Source organism: Panthera tigris, chromosome E3, assembly GCF_018350195.1.
Source record: "Panthera tigris isolate Pti1 chromosome E3, P.tigris_Pti1_mat1.1, whole genome shotgun sequence".
In the NCBI taxonomy this organism is placed as follows: Eukaryota; Metazoa; Chordata; class Mammalia; order Carnivora; family Felidae; genus Panthera; species Panthera tigris.
Window position 1 is genome coordinate 3456813 of NC_056675.1, and position 25773 is coordinate 3482585.

General features: G+C 53.9%; 1 protein-coding gene and 1 long non-coding RNA gene across 2 annotated transcripts in view; one reads left to right on the forward strand and one right to left on the reverse strand.

Moving 5' to 3' along the window:
• The window catches only part of SDK1 (sidekick cell adhesion molecule 1), a 530611-nt gene that overhangs the window by 406758 nt on the left and 98080 nt on the right, over window positions 1-25773 (forward strand). The window contains exons 23-27 of the mRNA XM_042972313.1: window positions 12604-12713; window positions 14357-14507; window positions 15111-15348; window positions 22668-22783; window positions 24046-24235. Coding sequence (XP_042828247.1) covers window positions 12604-12713; window positions 14357-14507; window positions 15111-15348; window positions 22668-22783; window positions 24046-24235 — 805 coding nt within the window. The remainder of the gene's footprint in view (window positions 1-12603; window positions 12714-14356; window positions 14508-15110; window positions 15349-22667; window positions 22784-24045; window positions 24236-25773) is intronic.
• LOC122234740 lies at window positions 14200-22710 on the reverse strand. Its single transcript, XR_006212668.1, has 4 exons — window positions 22646-22710; window positions 19471-19563; window positions 15711-15879; window positions 14200-14563 (listed from the first exon to the last, which is right to left on the reverse strand). It is a non-coding gene; the product is annotated as an uncharacterized LOC122234740 (long non-coding RNA).

The following is a 25773-nucleotide window of genomic DNA, read 5'->3' on the forward strand; positions in this document are numbered from 1 at the left end:
TCTGGAACATTCTTCACCTAATTCTCTTTGGACGGATGCAAGCTGAGCCCAGGCTTTCTATGCTGTGAGACTCCAGCATCCCCTCTCACAGCTGCTCTGTGCCTGGCGGGGGGCCTGAGTTCAGAGAGGAAAGAGACGCAGGACCACTGGGTCCAGTGAGAAGTCGGCCACTCAACGACATACCACACGGGAAGCAGGGGGCGAGTTCCTAGGGGGCCCTGGGTGCCGGCAGAACACGGGAAGGAGAGACTTCACCGGTTCAGGCGGTGGCGGAGGCCCGGGAAGGAGATGGAGTCTGCACCCTGACTCGAGGAACCAGGAAGGTGGGTCGTGGCAGGCGACGGCCGAGCGGCCTTCCAGGTGCGAGGATTTGGGTCTTACCAAACACTTTGTGGCAGGAGAGCATCGTTTTCTTCCCTTTGACCCACTTCTCAATCATACGGTCTTTGCAGAAAAGTTTCCTTTAGATTCTGACTGCTTTTAAAGCGCAACGGGAGACTCGTATTACTTGGCGTTATCTTCAGTGAATTATGGGATAAAAGATCCTCGGAGCAATGCATTGAAGGGCCGCGTGATAAGCTGATGCTCAGATGTGGGTTCAAGTTGTAGAAAGCGGCTTCTATAGGTATTTCTCGTTCGGTAATGCTTTGCTTAGTAACCTTTGACTATAGAGCAAGCAAAACATCTCTTCCCCTGTTTCTATGGCGCGCATAGAAGGGGAAAATGCAAATGTTCTATGTTCTCATTTGCCGCTCCGTTCCTGCTTGCCTGCTCGGCACCCCTGCCGACCCCTGCCGTCTGCAGCCATTTGCTGTGCTCTAATAGCCAAAATAACATCTAGTCTTCTCAAAAGGTTGCTTCGAGCAGGTCCCCTCTACTGAAGATGTTGGTGGTACAGATAAAGCTGTTTCCATCCCGAAAACGGGGAGGGGAGAAAAGCCCACTTAGTGCTTATTTGTGCATAATAGTACCATTTTCTTAAAAGGAACTGTTGTAGAGAGTGTTACGGGCTAATAAAATAAAGCACACGCCTGCCGACTGCGGTCTCCCGGTAACTAAAGAGTAGCGGAGACAGAACAGGTGGGGCGTCAGGGATGCCCCAGGTGGCCCCGGTGTCCACGGCAGTGGCACGTGGAGAGACGTCCCTGGAAGAATCTGAGGTGCCAGGCGAGGTTCTCTGCTTCCCGGGGCACTTCCTGCCGAGGGACTGGATCTCGGGCTGGCGAGGGGACGGCCAGGCTTCGTTTTCTTTCCCGTTGCCTGGCGGGCTCACCTGTGAGCGCGGCTCCCCGGGCGAGCATATCCCAGCCTGCCGAGCCACGGCCTCTCTCAGCGAATCTCTGCCAGCGGCGAGCTGCAGGGAAAATGTCCAGGTGGACGAGTGTGTCGACTTTCTCTTAGGCTGATGCCCGAGCAGCCCCGGTGTTTCCCTTCGTGCCCACGCTGCCCGGGGCTTTAAGCCAAGCGTGACCTGAGAATTCTGGGACCGTAGCTCTTCTCCACTCCCTTCAGCTGGATTTGCCTCCCGTCTGCACCTTTGGCACCGTGTCCTTGCCACGCCAGTGCTCTGCCAAACCGTAGCCTCTGGGGAAGATACAACCCTGCCTCTGACAAATAGGAGAGAGACTGATGTCCAGCCGCGCAGGGGAAGCAGACTGCTGCAGGCCTCAGAGGAGGCTGAGGTTTTTAAAAAGGTTTTTAATGATTATTTATTTTTGAGAGAGAGAGAGAGAGAGAGAGAGCACATGAGCAGGGGAGGGGCAGAGAGAGAGGGGGAAACACAATCAGAAGCAGGCTCCAGGCTCTGAGCTGTCAGCAAGAGGCCGATGCGGGGCTCAAACCCATGAACCACGAGATTATGACATAGGCCGAAGTCGGATGCTTAACCGACTGAGCCACCCAGGCGCCTGAAGGAGGCTGAATTTATGAAGACGTTGCATTTGAAAGTAGGAGGTGTGTACTATTTTCAGCATCTTCTTCCCTTTAAGAGCCCACCCGAATGTTAAAGAGCAAACCTGGAAATATGGAGGCTGAGAGAGATACTAGGATTTTGCAATAAAATACTTAGAGCTGCAGCTTTGCCCTTGACCTTTGTAGGATGGGCAGGACGGGTAAGGACCTGTGGGGTCCGTATGGCCGGAGGCCAGACCAGGAAGGCACGGGCCGACTGGCAAAGCACAGCGCCAAAGCAGGAGCATAGGCGCATTGGTGACGAGCCAGGCTCCAGGCTGATGGGCGTAGGGGAGTCCGCAGCGCTGGCTGGCGGCCGACTGTGGTCACCGGCACCCTGCTGCGTGGTGGGAGTAACAGTGCATTGAAAGCATGGCACTCACATGTATTAAGCACTTAATAAACGGAAGCGCATAATCAAAATAATCAAACGTTTGAGGAAAGACTGCGTTCCTGGGGAGGCCCGTGGCGAGGATGCAGGGCCACACCCGGAAACACCTGGAAAGTCGGGCAGGCCCAGGCCAGAGTGGGCCCGGGGCCCCGGCGAGCTCAGGGCGGGAGGTACTCCGTGCCCAGAGAACCGAGGAGGGCTGAGTTCCCTGTGACGTGGGGCCTGCAGTCGGGAAAAGGCCCAAGCTCCTGGCGTTGGCAGGCAGCCCGGGCTCGAGCGCCCAGAGGGTCAGCTGGGGGTCAAGCCGCCGGTACTTAGAACTCACTCACGAGCAACCCAAATCCACGCTTGAAAAATGTTAAGTCCGGCAATCCCTGGCCTCCTTTTCCTGGTATAAATTATGCCACGAACGGCAAGGGGGCTCCCCCGCCAGCCCTCGGTGGCTCCCAGCTTCCCCCGGCCTGAAGGGCATGGGCCACCTGAGTGCACAGAGGGACTGGCTATTCTGCACCCATCATCCAACGCAGCCGGGATACCGGGCTCCAAGTCCTAACCTGGGGGGGGGGGGGGGGGGGTTGAGGCAGACGGGGCCAAGTGGGCCCAGAGCCTCTCCCCCTGTTCCGTTCCCGCAGAAAGGTTCTTCTTGGTTTGTTACTCGGTCACAGGGTCCCCAGAGACCGAACGTAAGCTCGGCGAGACCGGGCACCTTGTCTGTGCTGTCGTGGCCGCTCACCTGGGACCCAGGCAGGCTGGCTACGTGGGAGGAGGGTGCCCGGAAAGCCTGCGGGGGGCAGGTCACCGCACAAGCGCCTACTCGTGGGCAGAGCCTCCGTGTTCTCGCGGCGTTTCCTGTCCTTACCTAACCATCCACCTGGCTCCCGTCACCTCTTCCAGCGTGTCCCGTCTGCAGCAGGGTCACGGGCCAGACGTTTTTTGCCTCATCACTCGGAGATCTGTAGGTGGGGACTTGTAATCACTAATTATATCTCCCCCTTCCCTCATTAGGGATGGAGGTTAGAGCCGTTTGTGGCCCTTCTCAGGCGTATCTGTCAGCAGCTCGGCTGTAATAAACTCTGACTAGTTGAATTTCTTTCTCATAATAGGAAGAAAAAGAGTGACATTAGTTCTAAATTGTCTGTAGAGTATGCAAAGGAGGGCTGTCACCAGTTCTAATGGCTCCTTCAACAATGACGCGGTCACCTGCGTGATGTGCCAAGATGGGCTCCTCTTTGTTCCGGGACAACGTGTCTGGCTCAGCGTTGAGGCGCAGCCGTGCTAGGTGACTGTGACGTCACTCGCGGATATTTCAAAGTGTTTATTGTTTGCTTGGTTGTGCCTGATGACACCCTGACAATGACTTTTCTCCCTTATTTCTTGACCAGCCTGGGAAATCCATACAAGATGAACGGCTTGAACCAGCCTTCTTGTTCATTAGTCTATTGGATCCTTTTAGGTCCTATTACGGGACTTTTAAAAATACCACAGAGCAGCACATATCATGGCATCAGTGACGGTGCAGGTAGGGACCTAGGGAAGTGTTTTATCGTGTCATTGTCCGGAAAGAGAGGTCAACACATATAGAAATCACAACTGTGAAACCAAATTAAGTTTTACAAGGGTAATATTTTTCTATTCATCTTGAGGACCGCTCTAAACCTTTCGTCCTAATTCTCCTGTTGGATTTTTAGGTTCACCCGTGTCCCATTTTTTCAGGCACGAGGTTTTATATTTGTGTCATTCAGTCACCCGTTCATCCAGCAGACATTTATGAAGCACCTCCTGTTTTACAGGTTTCCGGTCTGGTGCCCAACGCCAAGTTACAAAGACCTCCAGAACCTCACAGCCCGGGGTGGGGGTGGGGGTGGGGGCGTGGGCGGGACGGCGGGCATATAACCTGGTTCACGCGGATGAGACCTGCTGTTAAGAGAGAGCCCGAAAGCAAATGGGGGCCTGGCCTGAACAGCCGAGGAGGGCTCCGCGGAGGCGAGGTTGGCGCTGGGCGCTGCAGGGTGAGAAGGGCATTCTGAGCAGAGACAACAGCCGCGCAAAAGGCAGAGTTGGAAAATTACGTGGCACCTCTTGTTTTAAAATACAAACTTAGTTTTTATTCAGGTGTGGCAAGACCACCAGGTCAGGAGATGACTCACTGGAAAAACAGTCTTTATTGACCGTTCCCAGAGGAGGAGGCACGGGATGCCACACGGGGCCACAGGGGGAAGCCCCAGGGCCGGTCAGGAGGCCAGGGGAGGTGGCGCTTGGGCGAGAGCCTTACTCTGGTTTCCGTGGGAAGGAGCCGGGAGGTGGGAGGGCAGGCTGAGGCCTGGCCAGCTTGAGTAATGTGAGAGGCTCCGGGGCATAGGTCCCTGGCCCTGGGTGATGAGGGCAGGGGGACGGTGGCCCAGAGCTCGGGAGCCCCGTGGAGGAGGGGATACGGTGTGGGCTCTGGACCGAAAGCTGTGTCACAGGCGAGTTGTTTGCTCTCTCCAGGCCTCGGCTGCGTGCCTCCTGGGGCAGCCGCTCCAGGGTCCGCAGGGCCCCAGAGGTCAGGGGTCAGATGCAGAAACTGGAAGCGTGGCTGGTGCACCTGCAGGGGGTGGCTGCAGGGCGGGGGTGTGCCCAGGCACAGTGGGAGGGGGGAGGGCTGCGGGGGTTCGTGTGAACGGCCTGGTGAGTTTCTGCAGTGAAAGCATCATGGGAAACGGCACCTCCTGGTGTCCGAGCACGGTGCCTCGGAGAGGACTTCCGGGGGAGAGTCATTTCCGTCCTCACTTTACAGGCAAGGCTGAGGTCCCCGCATCACAAAGCAGGCGGCAGGTAGCAGGCCGGTTCTCACACCCCAGTGCCTTTCGCGACCTTCCCCGTGCACGCCACTCGGAGAGTGGGGTCCCAAGTCCTCGCCGGCATTTCAGGATCTTGGGGAGTGGCACAGGGAGGTGTGGGTGTCCCGTTTGTCCGTGAGAGGGGTCATATCTGATGGGAGAGAAGGGACAGATGCAGAGGAGGCCACCTGCACGGGCTGGGGAGAGACTGTGGGGGGATGGCCCGGTCCCCAGGCTGTATACAACCGGCCCCCAGATCCCGGGCAGCTGAGCTCAGAACCCGGGCTCCAGAGCAGGGACTGTCCTGGGTGCACAGATGGCCTGCGGGAGAAGCCTCTTCACGGGAGGGGAAGGCTTCATGGGAAAACCGTCCCTACAAGGCTCTTTCAGGTGGGGGCACATTTGGGGACTGTGTATAAAGTGGGGGAACCCTGGGGGGCCCACGGGAGGCAACACAGGGAGGACTGGGTGGGACGAGGCACGGACGAGGAGCAGGAGCAGGCAGCAGCAGGGATGACCTTGGAGCTCCCCCGTGCGGAGTGCCCCGTCACGGCTGCAGCATTTGGGGGCCTGTACTTGAGGGACATACCCAGGTGCACTGCACAGGGTGACTGACGAGGAGCCAGCTCTTTGACCGAGAGGCAGGTCAGGGCCCCGCCAGATTGGTGGCTTTCCAACCGCCAGTCAGGGACGCGACTCCCCAGGCCAGTGAGCACGCAGACCCTGCGGCCAGCCGTCGGCAGCCCCGAACCTTTGGTCTTAAGGCAGGGAGGCTCTTACGAGCAAGCACATTCTGCTGTGTTCAGTTCGCTGACTTCACTACCTACCGGAGTAGTTCGAGCAACAGGTCAGGAGTTTCTACGCCAGGTCCCGTCCCTGGAGTCAGGCAGCCGTGAGAGGCTGCAGGGCGGCCTGCCTGTGAGCACAGGCCAGGGTGGGAGGGAGCGGGACGGGGAGCTGGGGTGGGGGCAGAACAGGCGCTGTCGCAGGAGGGTCAGGTCTGAGGCGCTAGCTCAGACGTGAGCAGAACTTAGAAACATCCACCCGGTAGTCAGTACAAAGGCAGGCCACACACGGGGGTCTGAGCCACCCGAGCAGGGACACCGAACGCTAGGAGGAGGGAGACCGACGCCGAGGGAGGCCAAGGAGGAGGGTGGGACACACCTGCAGGGACACTGCATTTGGGTGTCACTGGGGGCAAAGGAGGAACCAGAGAAAACAAAGCTGGAAAGTCGGGGGTGGGGCAGGAGAACCCAGTGTCCTTGAGGCCACACATGGTAGGAGACCCAGCGGTCATGTCACAGTGCTGCTTCTGCAGATGGAGGGAATGTTAAACAATACAAAAGAGTAAATAAGTAACCAGCGGGCACAGCTGTGAACAGGAGGGAGGACTGGGGATCCCGGCTCGGGCTGTTGCAGAGCCTGAACCCTCCTCGGTCAACTGCAGGTACGATGCCCCCCCCAAGGACTCATCAGGGTTCCAGACGGACGGACGGCCTAAGCCCCTTCCTGGTCGTGCGCGACTGGCCAGCAGAGCCATGCGGAGATGCCCCGTCTGTCCCGCGTCCTCACCGGGGCGCTTCATTTGGCTGGGGCGCGGGGGACGCCGCTCAGAACAAGAGGGGCCTTGGTAGCCGTGGAAGTTGCTGGACACGCAGGTTTTCCTGCTGACACCAGAGTTCCAGCCAGCAGGGTGCACCTGGCTTGGCAGAGTTCCCTGGAATGAATTCTTGAAGAGTCTTTTCCCTCTCTTAGCTGTGGGTGAAAGGAGAGTGCTCTCATGCCACCAAGCACCCCCCCCCCCGCCCCCATCACCTCTCCCGGCACAGCCGCCCGTTTCTATGCGTCCTCTCCCTTTGCCGGTACGTTTCAGAGGATGAGGTTAATGACCGTCCTGGGAGCAGCCATTCCTCTGGCCTCCAGGGCCTCAGCGGGGTGTTGGGGGTCCTGCCCGGGCAGGCTGGCTTCCGCTCGACTTCTCAGAGGCCCCGCTGGCTGCAGGCTGTCCTAGGGCAGACGGCTCCCGTTCTGATGGAAAACCCGAGTTGGTGAGGGCGGTGGGCTCTGGGACCCCCAGGCATTAAATGAGCACCTGTGTCCCAAGGAGCCCAGCCCCCCAGCCAGACAGGGAGGCGGACGAGCCAGTGAGAGCCCTCCAGGAGGAACGTGGCTTTTGGAAGGACAGCAGTTCCTTAATGGATCCTAACGACCACCCCCTGATGAGTGGCGTTTGAAATGTGTGGCATTTCTGCTTTTGTATTAAGTATTGTAAAGTGCTATTTGTTAGCTTTAAAAGAAGGAGAAGAAGAAGAAGAAAACCGTCAAAATCCCAGCTTCCCCGTGGAGCTCTGATTTGTTTCATCTTTAAAGAGCGCTGCCACACTGTATGTCCAGCACATCATTAGTGAACAGCTAGTTACTTCTAGAACACTCCGTCGTGATGGTTTTGAAATCTCACTAGAGAGCCGGAGGAGCCCAGCAAGTGTCAAAAGACTTCTGTTCCTCATGAGAAAGAATTCTGGTTGCTTCAGATCAAAATGTAAACCCTTTATTATAGAAATTTAAGCGTTCCTCCTCCCCTGCTTCGGAGATCCGTAAGTAAAATTACATTTTCGGTAATAATTTGCTTTTGGAGCTCAGTGCAAGACAGCCTCATTTCAGTACTGATTTTGAAATCCTGCACATTTGTATATGAAGCCAACAGGTTGGGACGGCTCCTGGGGTGACGCCCGGGGGGGCCAGTGAGGGGTGAGACCCTGAACCTGACTGGGGGTTCTCATGCAGACAAAAGGGAAAACAAACATGGCAAGTCACCTCAGTAAGGAGGCAGAGGGGCACTGCCTGTCCTTTTGGTGAAGCGCTGGACCAGGGGTTGGCAAACTTTTCCTGTGAAGGGCCCGATAGTTAATCCTTTAGGCCTTCGGGCAGACAGTCTCCGCTGTAGCTAAGCAGCTTTGCTCTGGCAGCATAGAAGCAGCCATTGGCAGGAAACAAACCACCGAGTGTGGTCGTGTCCCAATAAAACTTTATTGACAAAAACGGGAGGAGGTGGGCCGGATTTGGCCCTCGGGCCGTAGCGGGCTGGTCCCTGTCCTGGGGTCTGGTTTCATGAGCTTGCCTACGGCCCGTCTGTCCTCAGGACCGTGATTGTGTTTGTCTTACTATTTATGATTTGGCTCAGGCTCTGTGAAATTAGATGTTCTAAGTTAGAACTTACAGAAGATGGAAAGTTCCGCACCCAGAGGTTAGGGCTGCCGTGCTCTTGTAACCGGTTTTACTTCTAATTTCGCCATCTTGTGGCAACACGTGTGTCCTCGTTGGTGGAGTCCTTGTGCTTTGACTCTGGGATTCTCTGAACCAGTTTCAGCACCTTGCTGGTTCCCTCACCAACAAGCAAAAGGAATCTCTGACCTGTACTGTGTATTCATAGGAGAGTCGTGTTTTTAAAAGGATATGACAGGCAGGAGGAACGCTGTATCTCAGGGACACAGAAGATGCCCTGAGAGGGCAGAATGAGTGGCGTGGGGGCAGGGGCGTTCCTGGATGCTTCCCAAAGCCCCGGACGCCCTGCAGCTTCTAGAGGAGCTCATGGGCTGCAAGGACAGGAGTGGGGAGGGGGCGCACTTTCGAGGGCGGGAAGAGCCTTTGCAAGGTGCAGGTGTTTGCGACTAAGTGACGCCTCCGGGTAATGACAGACTGGCTTTGCAGGGAGAAGTGGCGGGCAGAGCCAAACGGAGCCACGTGGCGCCCACCTGGGCTCGCCGCTAATTTGGCACCCGTTCAAATCCAGGTTGTTTAAAAAGGAGACGGAGCATTCCATGGGAAGGCAGGGAACTGGGACCTTGGGTGTCCCCATCCATTCATCCTAGCCCTACAGCCGGAGGCTCCCCTCCGCAAAACAGAAGCCCTGCACTCGACCCACAGTGACCTTCTCGGAAGGCGTGTTAGGCATGGCTGGGAACATGGCGGCAGGGCCTGGGAGCTCTCTCTGCACAGGCTCTCCCGTGCGGAGTGGCATTCTTTCCCAGGAACGCTAAGCGGGTGTCATCTTGCCGGCCCCTCACGTTTCCCAGCCGTGGGGCTAATGCAGCTGTGGGCCAGGGCCCCCGGGGGACCACGCCAGCCGGTTCTGCCTTTGCAGCCTCCACGGATGCCTTGCAGTGTTTCTCCAGTAGCGTATAAGGAGGCCTTGCCAGTTCCTCTCCCGTCTTCTCAATCATGTGAGCGGAACAGGCTAGAAACCCAGGGCAGGCGACCCCTGCTGACCCCGCCGAGGCCGTGTGCTGAGCCCCGGCAACCACAGTGGCTGCATGGCCGAGGGCACGCTCCGAGCCCCCGGTGTCCATTCGGGCCAGTGACGTCCACGGGGTCAGGGCAGTCACCGGGCCGGCAGATGAATGCTTTAGGCCAGTGAGGCAACCAGACAGATGGAATCCAAACACACCAGACTTTGAGGCCAAAAGCCTGCCACCACCAAGCCCTGTTGTTTCTTAGCCCGGGGTATTTCTCTACACCAGGAGCTCAGACGAAGCAGCCATGGCTGGAGGTGTGGCGCTGGGGACACAGGGAGATAGGAGCAGGAAAGAGTGCCTTCGCAGAAGCACAGGGGCCCCCACGGTGGGGCCTGGGGATTTGGTCCATAAATGCACTTGCCGTGCGTGTCCCCCCTCCATGCGCACAGACACGTCAGGACAACAGTGCTCCGGGGCAGCACTCGTGCCCCGGTTCCTGGTGGTGGTGAGCAGGTGCCCACGGCCCACACCTGCCTCGGTCACTCGGTGCCCCGAGCACCGGCCGCCCTGCTCCCCAGCACCCTCTGAGGCGTCTCCGTAGGGGCTCAAACAGGAGATAAAAGGTCTTGAACTGACTCTCCTAAAACCGAAGTCATCTCTTCCCTTTTTCCTTTCATCCTCCTTTCCTTTTTTTCCCCGAAACTCGTCTTACGAGAAACGGTACAAGTGCTGCGGTTCAGTCTCCCGAGGGTCCCTTTCACGGAGGGGAGCTCACCTGTCACCTCGGACTCAGAAACCACGACACCCTGCCGTGAGGCCCAGATCGAAGGGGGTCCCTGACACTCAGTACAATTCGGCTGAACTGTTAGCGTTTGACTCTGAGGCGCGCCTGTATCTTGTTAACGTCTAGAACGGTGCTGAGCGGACAGTGTGGTCCCAGCCCTCCCGCCACCCCCGCCTCCCCTCCCTGCCGCTCCATGTGGTCCCCTCTATGTGGGGCAGAACCGCGGCAGACCCTCCGAGTCTGGGGCACAGCTGTGGTTTTCCTCCCGCCCTGTAGTTCATCTGCCAGCTCCCCTCCTTCACCCCCCACATTCGTGCAGGGAGGGTCTGCCCCGGGCTGGACGCCGGGCCACGGGCAGGGCTCCTGAGTGGACGTTGGTGCGCTCCCTGACACCACACGGCGGGGGCTCGCCTCCGTTTGCCCGGCAGCGTTGCACGGACCCAGGCCATGGTCAGTACTGGCCAGTCTTCCCCTTTGGGCCCCTTCCACATCAGGGGCACAGAGGAGGAGGCCGGTGGTGGCCCTGGGCCCTGGGGGCACTTAGTGCTGTCTGTTTCTGCAGCTCCTCCAACCCAGGTTACCCTAGACCCTCCCTTCTCCAACACAGGCGTTCCGTGCACCCTCGATCCGTCCTCGATGTACGTCTGCTGTCTCCCTCTTTCACCTCTGTGTCTCTGCGGGCTCCGGTGGGGGCCCCAGTGCTGATGACTGGGGGAGACTAGCCTCCACCGGTGCCAGGGTCCTGGAGGCTACCCACCTGTCCCCAGCTGTGCCGACTCCATCATCTTTTCCTGATTTCGCTGCCCATTCGACTACCCTGCTGCTTTTCTGACTCCCGGGCCGTGCATCGACTCTGACCTCCGGATCTTTCTCCACCGCACGTTTTTGACCAGTCACCCCACCTTTTATTTTAACATTTTTTATTTTTTAAACGGAGTTGAAATTCACGTAACATAAAGTTAACCGTGTCAAAGTACACAGTTCACCCGTTGGTGCGTTCATGGTGTTGCTCAACACCCGTTCCCGGAACGTTCTCATCACCGCGAGAGGAAGTCCTGTACCCATGAAGGAGTCACTCACCCTTCCCTCCTTGCGGCCCCTGGCACCCACCGATCTGCTTCCTGACTCTGGATTTACCTATTCTGGGAACTGCATGAAATGCAGTCGTACAATATGTGGCCTTTGGGGTCTGGCTTCGTTCACTTACCATCACGTTTTCGAGGCACCCACCTTGTAGGTTGTAGGTTCCTTTCTACAGCTGCACAGTCCACGGTGTGGGCGCACTGTAACTGTTGATCCGCGCGTCCGCCCATGGGCCCCTGTGTGGCCTTCCCCTGTGGCCAGAGCTGCCGTGAACACGTGCACCCGTGTACCTGCTAGAGGACCAGCTTCCGGGCGTCCCCCTGGGAGCCGAACTGCTGGCCCATATGGTCGTCCTCTGTTTAACTTCTCGAACGGCCAGACTCTTTCCGTGCTTTCATCATGGAGTGTTTAGAGCTTCGAGTCTGCATTTAGCTTTCTGGAGGAAGCGGGCCTCTCGGCACTGTGTCCGTTCAGGCTCCTCCTCGCCCTCCTGGACCGCCCTCCGGTTTTCCGAGATCTCGGGTTCTTGTGCCGTCCCCCAGCCCCTGGCCACTTGCAAGCTTAACGAGCACATTTCTGCTCAATTGTGTCGTTTGACACCTTTATGAAGTGTTAAAAGCTCAGGGCCCTGGAATGACCCACCTCGGCAGGGCACGTTTGGCCTGAAACTCCCTCTGTGCTCCAGCCTTCCCTCCACGTGTGTCCGCTGGGTCCCCCAGAGCCACACAGCCTGCACAAGGCCGAGTGTGCCTGACACAGGGATGTGGAGTCAGGGCTCTCCTGGCTGGTGTGAGGTCATGGTGTCTCTTGACTTGGCCTGCTGGTCTGGCTCCCAGGCAGCGGCCAGTCCTTCTCCGCGAAAGGTTCTTTGAAGAAACACCAGTTCTTTGAAGAGTGTGTGTTTGGGACAGAAGTGGACGGAGACTCCGTCCCCCCCGGTCATCGTGTGGTGGAAATGGCTCTGGACCCTAAGTGAGGACACACGGCCACGTGGGGTTACGTGGGATCCTGGCCAGGTGTTCTCTCTGGGCCTGTCTCTGCATCCTCACCTGTTAAGCAGGAGGGAGGACCGGAGGGTGTGAGGTTCGTGACATTTGTCCCCAGAGACTTCACCCTCAGGCCCCGCCCTCTGGGTCCTGATCCTGGCAGGAACTCGGACTTAGCAGGAGCCTTATCTCCAAGGCTTAGACCGAAGGTGTGTGCAAGATTCAACTAACCTGCCCGTGTGCGGGACACGGGGTGGGTCTGCCCAGTGCGACTCGCACCAGGCATTTGCACACTGTGTACATGGCAGCATCCGCTTTGCGGCTCCTCCGTCCCTTCTCACGATCTTCTCTCCCACAGGTTGGAGCCATCGGAGAGGAGGAGGAGTGGGTCAGCCTCTACGAGGAGGAGAATGAGCCTGACGCCCAGACGCTGGAGATCCCAAACCTCACACCCTACACTCATTACAGGTGAGAACCTCGGGTGCTAGACCGCCACAGGAGGAGGGCTGGCAAGGCCAGCGGGTGGCTTCAGCCCGCAAGACCAAAACCCAGCTCTGTGTGTGTAACCGAGGCATTTCTCAGCAGCGGTAACAGTCCATGTTACCTGAATTCGTGTTACGTGAATCCTCAAGAGGATTCCAAGAGAGGGTACATCCCCGAGGCCAGATTAGCAGCTCTCCTGCCTTCAACACCGGCTGCGATGGCTCACTCGTATGTTAGGCTTGATACCAAAAGCCCCAGGCAGCCCAGACGTGGGTCTTCACAAAGCCCAGTGACCCCTTGCGCCTGTCAACAGCCTGTGTGTAAACAAAGCATCTTCCACCGAACATCCTCTGCTCCCCGTTGCAACGCCCAGGAGCCGCGGGCCTCACTAATCAAGCACTTAACATGCCATTTAACCTTTTGCTTCTTGATCCTGAAACCTATCCAGGCAGTAAATCCTTGGCCTTAACAAAGGGTAGCGTGATCACAAGCCGTTAGAGATGTTATAACTTCCCGTAAGATCATTGACCAAGATGAAATTTCCAGTTATCACCAGATGTTGAGTTTGATAATGTCACTGTTCTGCCAGGACGGATACTTTTCATAAGATCAGGGAGTAAAAGACTAAGAATGACTAATTCAGAGAGTAAAAGGTGAAATTACATCTTTGTAAAGAACATTTTTTTTGAGTATAATACCGACATTACGTTTTTTTTTTCCCTAAATGCCTAATGAGAGATGCTGTTCAAGCTTCTGTTCGTTTTAACAGCCTCCCTCAGATTAGAGCAGATGAATCAAGGTACCACGCACTCGCTTTTCGAGAAATATTTTTCTCCGCACGTGAGCTGCAGGGCCTCCGGGCTTTCCATGTGCAATTGATGTCAGTTGTACAATTGCTTCGAAGGCCAGAAACTGTGATTAGAGACCCCTGTCCGTGTCCTATTCCAGACTCTGTAATAGATGCGTGTTTGCTCAGGGTACATTTATTGGACAGAAGTTCACTCCAAGTAATCTACATACAAATAACAGAGAACTGAAAACATTAGCCCAACCAAGCTTTAAAGCACATCCGCCCCCACCCTCCTTTTATAGGTAAGGAAATGGAGACAAGTCTGATTTGCCTCGGGTCCCAATTGCCAATGGGGTTCGGGTCCTGGGGTGTGGATTCTGGGGCCAGTGCACCTCTCCTGAGCCGACAGAGAATGGGGTGTGGGCATCCGTTCTGGTGAAAAGACACCAGACTCTCGAGGCCACCATTGGTCGTGACATCCTGACACTCCAGTTCTGTCAACTGCTTCTTTGAACCCCAACCGCCTGTCCTTACCCCAAACTCGAATCAGCCAGTGGCATCTGATGACACAGATTTCTGGCCATGAAACCCGTTCCATTACGCTGCACGCGGGAATGTAGCATCTCTGAGTTTCAATGAATTTACCATTCTTTGGAGGTTTTTGGGGAAAAGGACCAGATATGCAATTTGCATTTTTAATGAAACCAGGTGGAAAGAAGGTGCCCTTGAGCGGCAGCCTTGATGACACGGAGGGACACACGCCTGCACCTTCCGAGAACGTTGTGGGTTTTTTTGTTCTGTCCGTCTTTCCACATTGCCTTTTGCCATTTGCCTCTAGATTTCGAATGAGGCAGGTGAACATCGTCGGTGCCAGCCCCTTCAGCCAGTCCTCCCGGGTCATCCAGACCCTGCAGGCGCCCCCGGACGTGGCTCCGACCAGCATCACCGTGCGGACTGCTAGCGAGACCAGCCTGCGGCTCCGCTGGGTGGTGAGTTGGGGGGCCGGAAGTTGGCTGCAGGGACGGTCATCTCCAGTGTCCAGGACCTAGCGTGAAACCAGAGCTTAGTGATGCGTCGGCCACGGCTTTGTCCCAGTCACAGCTAACCTCTCGGCGAAACCAAAAAGTATTGCGTTTTCCCGTTGGGCTTGGGTCACAGACCAGCCCCGGAGACCCTGTTAGTTAATTAGCAGCAACACTCACTGGCTTCTCGGAACTGAGGAATATTCTCTGGGGGAGGGAAACCAGTGGTGCCATAAGCTGGACCTGTAAGTCCTTAAGCTGGGTCAACATGAAGCCAATACTCAATGTTTGTAAGGGAGCCAGCCTGATATTTATTCAGAACGTTTCCCCCACGAAATTAAGCCAAGATGTATTAAAAGAAATTACGTCCAGCCAAAGTTACTGATAGGGTTTCATTTAATTAACGGAAGAAAAGTTCTGGGGGGACAAAACGCGGTAAAGGTCCCAAGCGTGTTCCCCGCGGGAAATATTTTCCAAGGAATTGGCCTCGTAAGACAGGCCCAGGCTCGGCGGCCTTGACAGGTGGCAGTTCGGAGACGCCGGCTCACCCCGGGTGTCGTTCGTTTGCAGCCCCTGCCCGATTCCCAGTACAACGGGAACCCCGAGTCGGTGGGCTACAGGATTAAGTACTGGCGCCCCGACCTCCGGCCCCAGGCACTGGCACAGGTCATCAACGACCGGCTGGAGAGGGAGTTCACCATCGAGGGGCTGGAGGAGTGGACGGAGTACGAGCTCCAGATGCAGGCGTTCAACGCCATCGGCGCCGGGCCCTGGAGCGAGGCGGTGCGGGGCCGCACGCGCGAGTCAGGTGAGGTGGGGGGGCTCTTCCCGCCCCGGGGCTCAGCCCCCACCCGTGTCCCCGGTCATCGCGTCTCGTTGGCTCTGTCCCCACCTGCGTCTACGTCCACACTCTCCTAACCCAGTAATCAGGTCAACCGCGACCGTGACTTAAGTAGAACGTCATTAGAGTGAATGCCACTAATCTGAAATTAATGACGGATTTTACCAGGGGCTGGATTCATGGTATTATTTGCGAAGTGAGGCACGGTTCTCGCCATCAGGGATAAGAAGCAAGAGTGTACAGAGTTCCTAAGGGAGATCTTTATAGCACAAGGCCCTCAGGACCTCCTCTTGACAAAGTAGTATGTGGGCGTGTTAAGATAGTCTCACCTGCACTGACAAAGAGCCCCTCAAAGGTTCAGTGGCTTTAACACAATAGAAGTCCACTTTTCAGCTGCCACCAAGTAGGACCGTTCCTGTTCAGGGGGTGGCTCTCTTCGAGGCGATTCAAGGACCCGGGCTCTGCTGTGCCATAAGACTAATTGTCATCTGTGCCCAGCTACCAGAGGGAGAAGAAAGAGTGAAGAACGGGCACGCCTGACCCTTAGAATCTTTCCAGAAATGGTACGCACTTCTCTGCGCAGAGCCACCTGGCTCGGGGTTGCCGCCGGTTGCCAGGGAGGAAGGGAGAAGTGTCTGGGGTCAACAGGCAAAAATGTGGACTGCGGTCTGGTAAGGACCAGTGTGTTCCCTGAACCTTCTGGGCTTTGTGGGCTGACCTGTGGTTTTGGGGACCCTCGCTGGCCCAGTTTGAGATTATGGAGTCCCAAAAAAGGGCTACTGTCCTATTGAAAGGGTATGGTGATACAGACCAGCTCCTTCCACCTGGTCTGAAACGGCTAGGTTCTCTCCTGAACGGGTGGAAATGTATCGTTCCTCTTCCAAGAGGACCGACATTTAAAGAGGGGTTTGCCAGAACAGCCGGGGCTGCCTCAGATGCCTTCCTGGCTTTCTTTTCGGCTGTAGGTTTTATTACGTTAGCAATAAAAGATTGAGACTGTATGCTCAGCTTGTGGCTGTCTGATCACATGGATTTTTAAAAAGCTCTATTCACTGTCTGAGTCTTTGTGACAAAGAAGAGAACTTGAAACATTCTAAGGGACTGTTCTAACTCCAGTAACAGGCAGACCAAGAAAATATTAGAAAAAAAAAAAAAAAAAAAAACGCGTCACCGTGACTAACTAGAAAATTGTGGACAAAGTATAATTAGGGGGGATTTTGAATTTATTGGTTGTCCTCATAAGAAAAACAGGGGAAATCCCCATGTGTCAGAGACACGAAGGGACGGAAGCATTAGGTGGTGAGCTGGTGCGGTGGCTGCCCCAGGGGGCTGGCACGGGGAGGGGACATCCATCCTGGGAGTTGCAGGACTCAGGACATGGTGCCCATCCAGGAAAAGGAGGTTCAACCGTGAGTCTCTGCAAGGCGGGGGGTTGGAAGCGAGACACTTGCCTACAGACAAGGCTCCTGAACACTGTACCATCTTTGAAAGAAGAGGCTGAAAAGCTCTGCCCGAGGAAGTTTGTCCACCTCTACCTGTCTACCTGGACGCTGAATGGGAAGAAGCGAGGTAACTCTAGGCCCCATGCCCGACTCAGGTTGGGGCTCCGCCTTTACACTGTCCCGGAGACTTGTAGGAAAGAAATTAATGTAAAACTTGCTTCCAGACACCAAAATCACAAGCAACGAAAGAAAACTTTGACTTCATTAACATTAAAAGCTTTGTGCTTCAAAGACTACCATGAAGCGAGTTAAAAAAAGAAAACAGTCCCCCAATCGTAGAAGATATTTGCAGATCATACATTTGATAAGAGACTTATATCCGTGATGTACATATAAAAACTCTTACAACTCCAAACGAAAAGATGCCCCAATTAATAACTGTACAAAGGATCTGAATATCCATTGTTCCCAAGAAGACATACAAATGGTCAGTTAAGCACGCGAAAGGATGTTCAGTGTTATTCACTGCCAGGGAAATGAAGATGAAAACCGCAGTGAGTTGCTAGTTCACACCCCTGAGGTGGCTAAAATAAAATCTAAAATCAAGATGGACAATCACAAGCGCTGTTATTAAAAAATAAGCACGGTTCAGAGACGGTACACTTAGTATGTCATCGGAAGGCCCTGAGGAACATCCTCAATGACCAGCTTCTTACCCCGGGGGGACAGTGATCCACTCCTCCTGAAACGTTACATGTGATAACCCAATAAGCGATTTCACTGGCCTCAAAAACAGCACAAATTTTTTTTTAAGACAAAAAGTGAAAAAAGAAAAAGAAAGAAAGAAACGTGGTCCTGGGCCAGACTTTCTGGGCAACCAAAGAAGGAAACGTCTATGGAGAGATACTGCCACAGCCGAATTGTCCCAGATAAAAAACAACTTTTAAAAGACGAAAAAGATGAATTCACAATTTTTGCCAAACACACAAGGGAATACTCTGTCATGTGTAATAATGAGATCCTTTTTAGTAAGGGAGGGAGGGAGGGAGGGAGGGAGGGAGGGAGGGAGGGAGGGAGGAAGGAAGGAAGGAAGGAAAGGAGGGAGGGAAGGAAGGGAGGGAGGAGGGAGGAAAGGAAGGAGGGAGGAAGGGAGGGAGGGAAGGAAGGGAGGAAAGGAAGGGAGGGAGGGAGGAGGAAGGAAAGGAAGGAGGGAGGAAGGAAGGGAAGGAGGGAAGGAAGGAAGGAAGGAAGGGAGGGAGGAGGGAGGAAAGGAAGGAGGGAGCAAGGAAGGAAGGAAGGAAGGAAGGGAAGGAGGGAGGGAAGGGAGGAAGGAAGGAGGGAGGAAAGGAAGGAGGGAGGAAGGAAGGAAGGAAGGGAAGGAGGGAGGGGAGGGAGGAAAGGAAGGGAGGGAAAGAAGGAAGGAAGGAAGGAAGGGAAGGAGGGAGGGAAGGGAGGAGGGAGGAAAGTAAGGAGGGAGGAAGGAAGGGAGGAGGGAGGGATGGAGGGAGGAAAGTAAGGAGGGAGGAAGGAAGGGAGGGAGGGAAGGCAGGAAGGAGGGAGGAAGGAAGGAAACAGGACCTGATTACTTTAAAGTACATACTAGTATGAAAGAGAATATGTAATAAGTATGTTTAAAATTATGGAAGGCTTACAGTTGCAAGATGAATAAATTCTAAGCAATCTTATGTACAGCATAGTGATTATAGTTAATACTACTTTAAAGTTGCTAAGAGGTGCGCCTGGGTGGCTCAGTTGGTTGAGCATACAACTTTGGCTCAGGTCATGCCTAGCTTGTGGGTTCGAGCTCCGCATTGGGTGCTTGTTGCTGCCCATGCAGAGCCTGTTCCAGATCCTCTGTCCCCCTCTATTGTCCCTCCCCCACTTGCACTCTCTCTCTCTCTCAAAAATAAACCAACATTAAAAAATTTTTGTAAAACAAAAAACAAAGTTGCTAAGAGAATATATCTTAAATGTTCTCACCACCAAAAAGGAACAATAGTTATTTGACCGAAGGAGGTGTTAGCTAATGTTATGGTGGTAATCTCTCTGAAATAAATATCACAAATTGACATGTTGCACGCATTAGTCTTATGCAATGTTGTATATCAGTTATATCTCAATAAAGGTGGAATAAATATTAAAGTCTTGAACTGTGAAAAGAACGCATTAAAACTTTAAAGATAAAATGCCATTTTTAAAGCACTTTTTAAGAAAAAAAAAGACACAGCCACTGAAAATGAAACACTACAATTGAGGTGAAAAGCAGTTTAGACACTGCTAAAGAGAGAATTCTCAAACCGAAAGCTAGATATGAGTAATCTATAACTGTAACTCTAACGAGTAAATAAAATACAGCACAGAGACACAGAGGTTGAAAACATGATAGGTTAAAAGGCATAAAGAATAAAATGACAGTGTCTGACATATATCTAATATGACTCAGAGGGGAAGGAGGGAGGAGAAGAGAGTGAGGAAATATGTGGAGATAACGGCTGAGAAGGTTCAGAACTGATATTTTATCAGACTGAAGAAATATGCATCCTGAGCAGAATAAAATATGTCCACACCAAAATGCATTATGCTGCAAGTGTAAAGCCTGAAAGCCAAAGGGAAAATCTTAAAAATGTTTGGAGTGAAGGCATCTTACCTGCAGAAGGCAAGACGATTTGAAGCCGACTTCTCAAGGACAGTGGAGGCCAGAAGGCAGTGGAATCATGGAATCATAACAATCCTGAAGGAGCTAAGAGAAAGTAACTTAACCTCAAGTTTTACACTCAGCTAAATTACTTTTCAAGGATTCTGTTCAGAAAAGTACAAATGATACGTGAAGATGAATGAAATGTAATAAAAATGGAAAATAATATTGTTTTGTTACATTTCCAAAGAACACTCTCAAAAAAACAAAGTGAACCAACGTCAAAATTGCTGAAGTGAGACTATATTTTTGTAAAACTCTGTTCAGCTGCTGCAAAGCTACCTTCTCGATAGGGAGGAGAATGCTGAGGCTGTCAGCATCTGCGTAAACTCACTCCAGATGTTTTCCTCTCGCTCTGTCCTCTTCAGACCATCTGTGTCACCTCCTACCCGGTAACTCTGAGTAGACTTTCTTGAGCGATGTTGTTTATTTTTGTAGGGATTTCTATGTTTCAGGTAATACCGGGCTACAGATTTTGTATCAAAAAAAAAAGGCATAACAGATTTGTTTTTTGTCTTGGTTGGCAAAAAACAACAACACCTGTGTGTACGTATCACCGAGAAGCACAAGCAGCCCCCAGCACCAACCGGATCAGTTTCGGTATTGCCACATTTGTGGTTCACTTGTTGAGAAAGTTTTTGATCTAGAGTAAGAATTGTTCTCACAACCTAAGCGTTGCTTTATGTTACCACATTCTTCTTTTGAGGGTTCTGGCTTACAGAAAATTATTTTTTAGTTTTTAATGGGATGTTTGTTCAGTTAGAAGAGTTTGGGTTCAGAAGGTGCCTTCATCACAAATTGAATAATAGGGTTTTTGATCTTCATTTCAAGATGTGATGATTCAGATTTCAGACACTTTTTAAAATTTTTTTAACGTTTATTTTATTTTTTTGAGGGAGAGAGAGAGAGAGTGAGCAAGGGAGGGGCAGAGAGAGAAAGGGAGGGAGGGAGGCAGAGAATCCGAAGCAGGTTCCGGGTTCTGAGCTATCAGCACAGAGCATGACACGGGGCTCGAACCCATGAGTCATGAGATAGTGACGTGAGCCACAGTCGGATGCTTAACTGACTGAGCCACCCAGGCACCCCCAGACCTCAGACACTTTTCATGGTGGAAGAGTGGGATCCTCAGAGCCCCTCTTAGGCCGATCCCTCCCCGCAAGAGTACAGTGTTCGGATATTGGCCCTCCCAACCTGCACATTCTCTTCCAGTGTTGCTGGATCTTTGGAGCTTGGCACCTCCACCTCTGAATGGCACTTCCAGAACCTCCTGCCGGAGGCAGCCCCTCACCTCTGACAGGCAGCCCCCCGCCCCCCAGCCCCTGTTGCAGCATCTTGATGTCTTGCCTTCCCTGGTCCTGCCGAATTTGAACACGTGCCCTCCCAACAGAGAAATCCACCCCTTCCGAGAACAGACCCTGCCAGGCACCGCTCAGCCCTCGAGGGTGGGTAGGAGGGGGTGTGGGTGGCAAAGCCCAGTGGTGGAGTGCACCTGATGGGCAGGGAGGGAGCGGAGGGAGCTGAGGGGGAGAATAAACTTCAGACCATGCCTCGTGAGGGTGGCCACACGTGGGCACTTACATACGGTGTGGCCACAGGCATACTGAGAGCCGGTGTGGGAAGCGCGGAGCAGAACATTTTGAACCACATTTAAATGACGTTTCCGATTTTGAAGTACGATCTGACTGGTTTCATGACGTCTTATGATTTATTATGATATATTATAAGGATAAATGAGGCCCTAAAAATCAAGACTGAGCAGTGAGAAATCCTGTGGAGGAGAGGGAGCAAATGAAGGAGAAAAGAAGCATTGTAATCGGGATTGTTTTTAATGAAAAAGAATTTCTAGGACTGTCCCCAAACTCAAGATGGCAGGTTGGAAAGGGAGTTGAAGCTGCCTCAAAATAGAAAAAGGGTAAGATTAGTTACTTGTTTATTTTTACCAACTTTAAGATACTCAGATACTTTGTAACTAAACGGCGGATTGGATCCTGGTGGGATGTGGATCCGGTGACACTGTGGTCCTGAATGCTGCCATGACCTTGCTGGGGGACCCTAGACCTGCCTTTCCCATCTGAATACGGTTTAAATGGGTCCACGAGAAAATTATCAAAGCCGAGAGATTATCTAGAAAATAAAGACTCGCCTTTTAAAGTTTGATGGTTGTCTCAATACACATTCTTTCTGAACCACTGGAAACATATAGGACAAAATTAGTTCAGTGATGGGGCTCCCAGTGATGGGGGCCTGGGTGGTTCGGTCGGTGAAGCGTCCAACTCGATTTCTGCTTGGGTCACGTTCCCACAGTCATGGGATCGAGCTCCGTGTTGGGCTGTATGTGAGACTGCCTGGGATTCTTTCTCTCTCTCACTTTCTGTCTGTCTGTCTCCCTCCCCACCCCTGCCCTGCTCGCGCAAGCATGCTCTCCCTCTCTCTCTAAAATATTAATAAATAAATAGAATTAGTTCGGTGACTTCCGTAAACAGGAGAGAGTCAAACTTGATCCTGCAGGTGCACGGGTAAGATTTGCACAGCTTGCCTCCGGAGGCCCATCCCTTTGTAAAAAGCACTCACCTGACTGGACTGGATGGCGTGCTCTCCAGCCCTGGTTTGCCCACCTGCAGCACGGGGCTGCTCACCCCTGCCTCACTGGGTTCGTGGTCTCCTAGATGTGAGTGTGGATCCGAAGACCCCGTAGCACAGGAGGTGCACTGAGCAAATGGGCGATCTTCCCTCCCCTCCCTGTCATGTGCATGGTAATGTCACCTGCTCTCTCCAGCACCCCTGCCGCCCTCACAAAATACCGCATTTACAGGTATCACTGAACCGGGGTCTAGAAGTGAGGATTTCCCCCTGGAGAGAAAAGCCTGTAGCTCCCCCAAGTTAATATGAAAACAGCCCAAGCATATTGTCTTGCTGGGCGGATTCGGGTAAAATTGAGCACCTAAATACCCCGGATCTGTGGAATTTGTTGCTAATATTAAAGAGATTTACATTTCTGTTATATCTCTGCAGGCTTAATCTGATCACTCCAAAAGGCTCAGAATTCGTTGCTCTTTCAAGGACAACTTGATTGTTTGGGTAAAAGTTGGGCCTTTATTTATAGAAGCTTTAGATTTTCGGTACCAACCTGTTTAACTCACCCCCGGCAGTTCCTTCAGCCGCGCCTGAAAATGTGTCCGCCGAGGCTGTGAGCTCGACCCAGATTTTACTGACATGGGCTTCGGTACCGGAACAGGACCAGAACGGGCTCATCCTGGGCTACAAGGTACGCGTTCAGGTGACCGTCCTCGCGTAAGTTGTCATGGGACTGCATGCCACTCCCCTAAACCAGGGAGCTTTGGCCTGTTTTGTGACATTCCTGTCTGGTGTCTTATCTAAACCCTCTGGGGATTCGGTGTGGCCGTGACCTCTTACCATAGACTAAAGCAAGGCACACACAGTAGCCACCTACTTAGCCTTGAACCTCTGCTTCCAGGCTTGTGAAATGGGAGTCGTCATCGTAGCTGCCTCTGAGGTTAGGTATGGGACGGAAGCCGGTGTTTTCTAGGGTGTGCGTGTCAGGTCCCTGTCCTTAGCTACGTGCACGCGTGCCTGCACACCAGTACCCCGGGAAGTCCAGGCAGTGGCGTCGGGGCGAGGGGCTGACCGCCTTCCAGCCTCTCTGGGAGCCTTGCTGGGTGTGTAGTCTCACACTCACTTGTGTTCTGTTCCGTCACCTCCCCCAGGCAGCAGGATGAATTCTCCCAGACGTGGCCAGCTGCAGACTTCTGCCTGTCGCCCGCGGGTGTCCCGTGATTTCAATCCCTAGTCTCTGTCTTTCCCCACCTGTCCCCGCATCTCCCTTCCAGGGAGCCCTGACTGCTCCCTCAGGCCCCACGGGACGTGGCGTTCCCCTGGAGTGGGTCCAGTGAGCCACGCTCCACACCACATACCTGGGTCCTGGAGAAAAGAGCTTGCTGTCCTCTATTCACTCTGCTCCCTGGGGATCCCCATCTTCTGTGGCTTTCCGGTCACTGAGGGGCCAGTTCCAGAAGGGTGAGCTCTGAGGAAGGACTTAGGAAATGGGCAGGAGCAGGCGGGGCCGTGGAGGGCAGCGTCCCAGGGTGCTGAGTCTGTGTGGGGGCAGCAGTACCTAGCCCCGGGGGTGCTGCGGCCTGGGGTTCAGGCAGACTGCAGCAACTCTCCGTGGCAAGAGCCCAGTTTCCCAATAAGCTGGGACACGGAGTGGGGTGCAGGCTCCTGGAGGAAGCAGAACGTCTCTGTGTTCGTGACCGAGTCCTCGTTTCAGTGGCTGTGGCTGCTGTGGCTCCCGCCGTGTGCCCCAGATCTCACAAAGCGCGTCTCGGGCCGCTCGCCCCCACGGAACACCGCGCGTGGAAACTGGGTCCACAAGCCAAAACGCGGCTGTCCTAGGGGAGGCAACGGTCGCCTGGTCCTTGCCTTGGGGTTGGGAGCCCCGGGGCCCCTGAGACCCCTTCCTGGCACCGCGCGCCCTCATGACCGTGCACGTGTGTGCTGATGCTCCAGATCCTGTTCCGGGCCAAAGAGCTGGATCCCGAGCCCCGCAGCCACGTCGTGCGCGGGAACCACACGCAGTCGGCGCTGCTGACGGGTCTCCGGAAGTTTGTGCTGTACGAGCTGCAGGTGCTGGCGTTCACCCGCATCGGGAACGGAGTCCCCAGCTCTCCCCTCCTCCTGGAGCGGACCAAGGATGACGGTACGGTCGCCGGGTGCTCCCACGGCCCGAACAGTTTGGATGCTTGTCGTTTGTAACTTAATTTTCAGATCCCTTTTTTTTTTTCCTCCTTGCCTTTTTTTCAGTTGAGAAAAACAAAACAGAATTGTTTTTCAGTCACTGTTTATATGGCCAATTTCAGCCCGGAGTGAATTTTTACAGCCTAATTATGAAGCTGTGTGAATTTCAGCCATAACTTGGCAGCAGGCAGTGCAGTAAAGGCCGGGTGGGCTGGGGCCGTAAAACCCTCGGCCGCTTCTCCCGGGGCCGTGTGCACAAATCTGGGGAAGGACTCCGAGCCCAACCTGGGCGCCCCCGCCCTCGCGGCGCCCCCAGCTCCAGGAGACCCTGCGTGGCGTGCCAAGAGGCTGCCAGAAGTTTCTGGGTAGAGCTCTTCCCAGGCTCCGGGGTGGGGGGCGGGGGGGCGGCACGCCTGCCTCCAGGCGGGAACAGCACGCGCTTCTTGACGGCTCTGTTTTTATGGAAGTCTAAATCATCAGTAAATATGGTTTTCCACTTTGCAGATGTCAAACACTTAAAGGTTATCTCTTTTACATTTTTATTGTTAAGCTGACTGTGGCAAATGTTCGGCGGGGGAGGGTGTTCTGGGGGAGAACACCAATCTCCTCCCCCCCCCCCCCCAAAACTCACCTCAGGGATCAGAAGCTTCTCACGGAATTGGACCAGCTGTAGGTTTTCATCCACATGTCTGCTGAAGTCATTAAATGAGCCCCCACGGCGCTCGGGCTGCTGAGCCGGAGGCTTCCTGTCCTGCAGGGGGACAGGGTGGGCATCGGGCTTCAGCTGACGACAGGAAGGAGCTCGGCTCACTGTCATGCTTATCCCATCCTGGACGTGGAGTCTTGGGGGGCTGGGACGTGACAGGAGAAGCCAGGGCATCCCGAGTCACAGAGACGAAAAGTAAAAGGGCCGTATGAGAAAATGGGCCTCACAACTGGGTCAGTTACAGGTGCTGCTTGCGAGAGTATAGGTTGGAAGTCAAGGAATGATTCTCCTTCTCTCAGAGTCGGAATTTAAGCATGTTTTCTACCCCCTCATTTCAGTGTGATCTATGTGACCTGCCTTGGGGACAGCACAGGGGGTCCGTGCCACCAAGGCTGACGTCAGAATTTGCATATGTATGAATTGGCCCTGGCCTGTGAGCCCTTAGCCTCCTTCTTATGTTTATTTTGCCAAACATAGGTTCATTTTTTTTAATGTTTTTTAAGCTTATTTATTTATTTTGAAGGGGGGGGGAGCACAAGCTGGGGCAGGGCAGAGAGAGACAGAGAGAGAATCCCAAGCAGGCTCCAGGCTGAGCTGTTGGCACAGAGCCCAATGCAGAGATTGAACCCCCAAACTGTGAGATCATGACCTGAGCCCAAATCAAGGGTCGGATTCTTAACCGACTGAGCTGCCCAGGTGTTCCCAAACACAGGTTTATTTAAACACAAGTTTAGGGACGCCTGGGTAGTGCATTCGGTTAAGTGTCCGACTTCGGCTCAGCTAGTAAGTTCGAG